General features: G+C 29.5%; 1 protein-coding gene across 1 annotated transcript; it reads right to left on the minus strand.

Moving 5' to 3' along the window:
• Positions 1-203: 203 nt before the first annotated feature.
• LOC143532134 (uncharacterized) lies at positions 204-1,900 on the minus strand. Its single transcript, XM_077027266.1, has 2 exons — positions 1,695-1,900; positions 204-467 (listed from the first exon to the last, which is right to left on the minus strand). The coding sequence occupies exons 1-2, from the start codon at positions 1,850-1,852 to the stop codon at positions 260-262; spliced, it is 366 nt and encodes a 121-aa protein (XP_076883381.1). The 5' UTR covers positions 1,853-1,900; the 3' UTR covers positions 204-259.
• Positions 1,901-7,275: the final 5,375 nt, after the last annotated feature.

Genomic DNA, 7,275 nt, shown 5'->3' on the forward strand with positions numbered 1-7,275 from the left:
CATATAAATTTACCAAAGAACTTTCAGTTAAACATAAACTGAATTTAGGCATCAAGTCAACAAAACACCTAGGATGTTTTCCAAATGTACCATCAGTGGCTTCAAATGGAACCTAGTCAAATTGCACACTGACAAACAAACATACCCAATAATCAAAGGCAATCACACAACAAAACAACACAAAAACAGTAATAATGGTCAAAACTTGTTGCAATTTACATATATAAAAAAAAGGAATATAAGGATTCTAGATTGTGTTCTACATTGATAAAGGAAGAAGCATCCTTCGCTTCTTCTTGTGTGCCAGTTTTACATGTTTGGTAACCTTCATACATAATAACAGCAGCAACGTGACGCTAGCTAATACTAAAGCTAGTTTCAACTGCCTGTAATATAATGAAACCGCGCAGAAAACAAAAAAAGCTAGTATCACAAGTTCCCAAATTACAAAAATCACCACGTCTACCCTGCATCAAGACAAACAAAAGCCCAACACAGCAGTCAGTACTCAGTAGTCTTATAATCTTATGATTGATGAAAATAATAATAATAATAATAATAATAATATTAATAATAATAATAATAATAATAATAACGCTAACCATAATTGTTAACTTTTTAGCGTATACAAAAACAACATCTTGACGTTGTAAGAGCACATACTCTTTTTCTCAATGACTTTTTAATATCCCTTAAATCATTCATTCATTCCCAATCTTTGTCTACAAAATTGGGGATGTGAACAAGCCAAGTTGTGCATGAGCTATTCGAGATCGGCTCGTTAAAAGCTAAAACCAAGCTGAGCCTAAAAATAAGCTTGTTTAATAAACGAGCCTGAGGTTGAGCCTAAAAATAAGGTGTTTTAATAAACGAGCACGAGGTTGAGCCTAAAAATAAGCTTGTTTAATAAACGAGCACGAGCTCAAGTTGGTTTGTGAGCGTAAACGAGCCTACTATTTATATTATTTTTATTTCATATACTACATATATATTTATTTAATAATTATAAACACAAATTAAGATAAAAACAACTAAATAATATATATTATATTATAATATAAAAACATAAAAATATGTAAAACATAATTATATTTGTATATAGTAATTACTTGATGAATAATAAACGAGGTGATATCGCGGTTTAAAATGAAGTTCGAAACAAGCCGAGCTAGAGGTCTCTTTAAATTAAGCGAGCTGAGCTTAGACTGGACTCAGCTAGCCCTATACAAGATTATAATTTTAATATACATGTCTAAGAAATATGCATTAGATTTAGGTTTAGAAAGCTTGAGTATTAACAAAATCACAATATTTCCCCCCTTTAATCTATATCTCAAAACAACTCTTTAATATCCCCTAATCATCCCCATCTATTTCCACAAAATTACTTAAAAAGTAGATATAATTTTCATAGAAATAAGCATTAGATTTAACAAGAAGAAGCCTCCTGCATATAAAAAGTAAATATTTTTGGATTGACAACAATGAAGTGTTTGATTAACTAGTGGGCATAATATGTGGTTATTGTGCTATGGTGGCATAACTTGGGATTACAAAAAAAAAAAAAAAAAAACAATTTGTAACCTAAATTCACAAAACCCCTATTCAGAAGCAGAATGAATATAGAATTGAGATACAATCAATGAATGAATTTGAAAACCCTAATTAACAAATAAATGGATAGTAGTACGTACCTGGAGGTATAGAGATTAGAAGTAGTGGGAGAGAAGAGAGAGATGGATGCCCAGTCATGCTTCGTCCGAATTTGATACTCGCGTAGCTGTTCCACCAGATTCGATCGCGTTATTATTTTCTTGTCTTGGTGAATAGAATTCGATCGAGATAGCATCATCGTGTCTTCTATGAATGATTTCTAATTCTATCCTACAACTCAGAACTCATCAGCTCATCCAACAGTAGCCGCTGGAAAACCTGATCGAATCGTAGCAATTGACTGACGGCGATTGTAGGTGATGAATTCGGTTTAAAACTTGCAATAATAATAATAATAATAATAATTAGGGGATTAGGTCTGTGATGGATGAAGAATAAATTCAACCCTATTTGAATGAATGAATAAATGGTGGTTTCAGTTACACCTTACTTTACTTTCGTCAACCAACACTATTACTCAGTCAAATGGGGCGACCCAACTCCAACTCAAGACAAACGAATTTATCAAATATTTACTTACTAGGGTATAACACGGGTGGAAAAACATGTCAACAAACATAATAAATTTAAACAACAAATTCATGTAACACAAAATTTATTCAAATTTTCGGACCAAAACGTTAACCATTTACATTGTCTAGATATTAAAAGTTAAAAGTTACAATTAGTTAATTTACATTGAACAACCAAAAAACATCAATAAAATACATAAACATGTTCTTTCATATTAAAACACCATCAACTTCTTCAAACAATCTATCAAAATAAACTCAATTTACTTCACCACCTAAAAATATATTAAAACAATATCATCCAAATTAAATAGACCATAATAATATATCTAATAATGAGTAACATTTGAACATTAATAAAGTTTTTTTTATTAAATTGTTGTTTTTATTAAAACAAAAAAACATATAACAACAAACAAAGTAAAATAACAACATAAAACATCATTCTAAATTAAACTATTAAACCAAAAAGATATATCAATAAAAACATTTTTTTGGCTATCATTTTATAACTAACAAATTTGATACTATTTCAAAACAACCTGTTTTGAAGTATTTTCAAAATAGTTACAAAATATAAAAAAAATTAGAATTAGTCAACTTCAAAAAATTATAAAATTGTTTTTGACTTTTGACCAATCTTACAACAAACTTTTAAATCACTTACATTAATATTTTGTTAAATTTGAAAAACTTAATAACGTTTTACAATAAATGAATTCTCAAATAACTTTGGTATTAAAAAATTTTATGTTGACTTTGAAAACAAATAAAGCTGAGAAAATATGACTAATTAATTTAGAAATAATTACAAAAATGAAAATCAAATTGGTTAATTTGAAAACTTCAAAAAATTATGGAAAGATTTTAAAATGAGTTTAAAATTATGGAGAGTATTAAAATCTTTAAAACTTTGTTGAAAGATTAGTCAAATTACGAATTTAAAAGGAGTTTAAATATGTTAATTAAATTGTATTAAAAACATTAATACAATTTATTGAGTTTACTATCCTTATTAATTATTTAAACAAATAAGGATAGTCAAACTCAATAAATTGTATTAATATGATACTTAAACCTTGTTGCAAGTAAGACTCAGAAATTTATTTAAGTTATAACTTATTCATTCGGTTTTTTAACAAATAAGGAAAGTCAAAAGATATAAATTGTAATAATTGGATAATTAGGTTATTATATCGGTCAAACCACAAATTAAGGAATAAGTTTATAAAAATGAAAAAAATTAAAAACATAAAAAAGAGTTGTTCATTCGGTTTTTTTAAAAAATAAGGGATGTCAAACTTTATAAAGTGTCATAATTGGATTCTAAAATTTGTATAAATCTTAAAATGTAAACTAATATGAATGGTCAAAAACGATTTAATATGAATGGTCAAATACTTAAATCGGTCGGAAATTTATTTAAGTTATAACTTATTCATTCGGTTTTTTAACAAATAAGGAAAGTCAAAAAAATATAAATTGTAATAATGGAATAATTATGTTATTATTTCGGTCAAACCACAAATTAAGGAATGAGTTTATAAAAATGAAAAAAATTAAAAACATAAAAAGTGGTTGTTCATTCGTTTTTTTTTAAATAAGAATATCAAACTTTATAAAGTGCCATAAATGAATTCTTAAATGTGTATAATCTAAAAATGTAAACTAATATGAATGGTCAAAAACGATTTAATTTGAATGGTCAAATACTTAAATCAGTTGGAAATTTATTTAAGTTATAACTTATTCATTCGGTTTTTTTAACAAATAAGAAAAGTCAAAAAATATAAATTGTAATAATGGGATAATTATGTTATTATTTCGGTCAAACCACAAATTAAGAAATGAGTTTATAAAAATGGAAAAATTAAAAACATAAAAAAGGGTTGTTCATTCTGTTAAAAAAAAAAGAATGTCAAACTATATAAATTGTATTAATGAGATTCTTCTATGTGTATAAATCTAAAAATGTAAACTGATATAAGATTGAAAATTATAATGAGATTTTAAGTTAGACGGAATATTTGTCACTTAACTGGAAGTCGACAAAAACAATAGAATAATGATTATATTAATATAGGTAATTTAATTTATATTATAATCTTATAAATAAGAAATATACATGAATATTAAAAAAAATATACATCAATATTACAAAATTTTAAAAAATACATCTTATTAACTAATGTACTATCCATGCAATTAGCTTATATGAGTCGGAACAATAACCTGAAATGATAAAGTCAAATATTAATAGTCATATTATGGAAGATTTTTAATTATAATTTTATAACCGGAAAATTTGAATGGTCTTACCAGAAAAACGAAATAGTGATAATGACGATGGTATCTCCGATTTTTATTTAGAATGTAAAATAAAATATTCCGTATATCAATCGGGACATTAACCTGAAATAATTAAGTTTTGTTATAACATTGATATTATGGAAGATTTGAATTATGATTTATAACCGGAAAACCTAAATTGGCCTTACCGGAAAAAGAATAATGATAATGTCCATGGATGAAATTGATTTTTATTTAGAACCTAGAAGAACAACATATAAAAAAACAGGAAAAATATAAAACTTCAAATAAATATAAAACAACCATTGTTATAGGTATAACACATGAATAGAAAAACTTACCGGAAAAACGTAAATACGTAGAAATATTAGCTTCATCGCCGTTTTTGATTTAGAACCTAAACTGATTTTAAAAAAAATCAGTTCACAATAAAAATAAAGATAAAAAGGTTAGATCTACAATAACCGGAAGAAAATATGATGTTGCCGGAAAAAGATATAACCTTGCCGGAAAATCATATAACATTGTTGGTCATTAGAGTATAATATATAACCTTACCGGAAAACGATTAATCTCGATCTACATTACCAGAATATAGAAGATGGTGGATGATGGAATTAGTTAGCACAGAGAGAGAGAGAGAGAGAGAGATTAAAATAATTAGGGTGGAAAATTCTAAGGTTTAAATCAATGTTTTCAGACCCGGCCCGTACATCAACCCGGACTCGAAAAAAATCATATATGTGTGTATATACATATATATATATATTTATATTGTATTTAGCATTTTGTAATTAATGTAATTGATATTGTTTGTTTCAAGTCCATCGATCTAAACACAAGACACTAAATTATAGAAATGATTGTTACCAATTGTAGATATTCCATATTTATTGGATGAATCAATCTCTAATAATGACCATTTATAGTGGTTTTTAATATGTATAATATATCTTTCATATATAAAACAAATTACAAGCCTTGGTTAGTTGGCTATTGTTGTATTTACTAACTTGGCATCTCGGTTTTTCACCCAAGTTTGATTCTCAGCGCATACACTATTTTGATTTAACAAAAAACAAAGATTTTATAGTGTGTGAGATGACACATGTCAGAATATTAGAACACATGAGAATGGAAACATGTTGACTGGATTGCACGTGTGGACAGCCTAGAAGAAGGCCATGTGTCCACATTGTATTGTTTTAATAGTATTTAAAGATTACTTACCCATAAATATACGTCACCATGGTCTTCATCATCCGTATACGAGTCCTAGCGAAACATCTTCGTTAGTTGACCGTAGTTCAAGTGATCGAATCAAGACATTGAAAACTTTAGTTCAAAAACGGGAGATCTTGAATTCATGTTTCATCTTCGGGTCGAACGAGTCTCCCTTGAGGACGTGCCATCCTAGCACCCTTGGTTCCTTACGTAGGGAAAAGAGATGATCGGGTGGACCAGTGACCCCTTGGTAGTTAAAATGCATGGCCGCCCTAGACCCAATCCTGGGCTCAGCGATCGTTTAGGGCACACTTTCGATGGAGGGCACAAAAGTTTTAAGCTTTTTTTAATATGTAAGTATATTTATTAATCAGTTATTTTAAACATTAACCAGTGAAATTGAGCTGATTGCTTGTGAAATAATTAGAAAAGAGTAGGAAAAAGATATAACAAAAAAAAATAAAAATCGGCAGGTGTATTGAGTTAAAGGGCTTGAGTTAGGAGTTTTCGGTGTTAAGGAGATGATAAAAATAATAATATTTTATTATATGCCGCCAACCTTTTATCATATCTTTACAAAGAACTTTCTATCCCTTTTTATTATTATTTTTTATATAAATAATACACACTTTAAAGTTTAAATATGCAGGTCCTAGTAATTGAAATGAGTTCATATCTTCATGAAGTAATTTAGCAATCAATCCATTTATAATTGTGTTTGTTTATATAAGCCCTATTCTTCTTACTTGTCGTAGCCACTTGAAACCTCGGAGACGGCCCTGCTAAAATGGTTAGTAGATAATTCAGTTATTGACAACATAAGTCCTTCAGGAAGGCGTCTGAAAAAACGTGGATCTACTCACTGGTAGCAGATCTACTTTCCTCGGGTGTGATTATACTATTTCACCGATGGTTCTTCTGGGTCTGTGTTCTTCCACCTACAAAATGAACAGCGCCGTTACTTACCCCTCAGAAAGGGACAGAGGGGTCCTCTTTGGGGTAACCCTCCGGCGTGAGAATCAGTATATTGTGGAGAAGATGATAATGAGTGTAAAAGAATATCAAGAGTATTGCTGAATAGCTGAATACCCTCTGATTGTGAGACTGTCTGTTTGTATGTAACTGATTGTGAGTGAATGTAATTCAATATGATTGAATGTGATATCACTGCTTGTAACTGTCAATGATTGAGTATGAATCTGTCATCAAAGTGGAGTTGATGCTGTATTTATAATGCTAGGGTTTCCACTGATTGGGCTCAACCTCGTTGGCCTCCTCCAATCGCACTGCGCCACGTGTCCTCTGGGACACCTGGCGCTTTCTCGTTGGTTGTAATCACGTGGTAACACATGTGTCATGCTGAGTTGTCGACCTTTCATTTGGCAGCTGTCAACATCAGCATATTCTTTCTCCTTAAAAAGATGCCTTCTGGAAGGTTGTCTGATGTGCACAATCAAGGTTGCCCTAATCCTGATTTGGATAAGGACGAGGTTGATTATGTGCACGTATGATATGCGCCCACCCTGAGGATGCGCGAGGTCTTCTCTATATTCTC

Source organism: Bidens hawaiensis, unplaced genomic scaffold (assembly GCF_021521415.1).
Source record: "Bidens hawaiensis isolate Kalapana, Puna unplaced genomic scaffold, B.hawaiensis_p1.1 tig00009361_1, whole genome shotgun sequence".
Lineage (NCBI taxonomy): Eukaryota > Viridiplantae > Streptophyta > Magnoliopsida > Asterales > Asteraceae > Bidens > Bidens hawaiensis.

What these genes read in the sequence shown, in the direction of transcription:
- LOC143532134 (XM_077027266.1), bottom strand. Translation starts at nt 1,852, where the DNA reads ATGATGCTATCTCGATCGAATTCTATTCACCAAGACAAGAAAATAATA. An exon ending in TCTAATCTCTATACCTCCAG is followed by an intron (nt 468 to 1,694) that starts GTACGTACTACT and finishes GTCTTGATGCAG; the next exon opens with GGTAGACGTGGTGATTTTTG.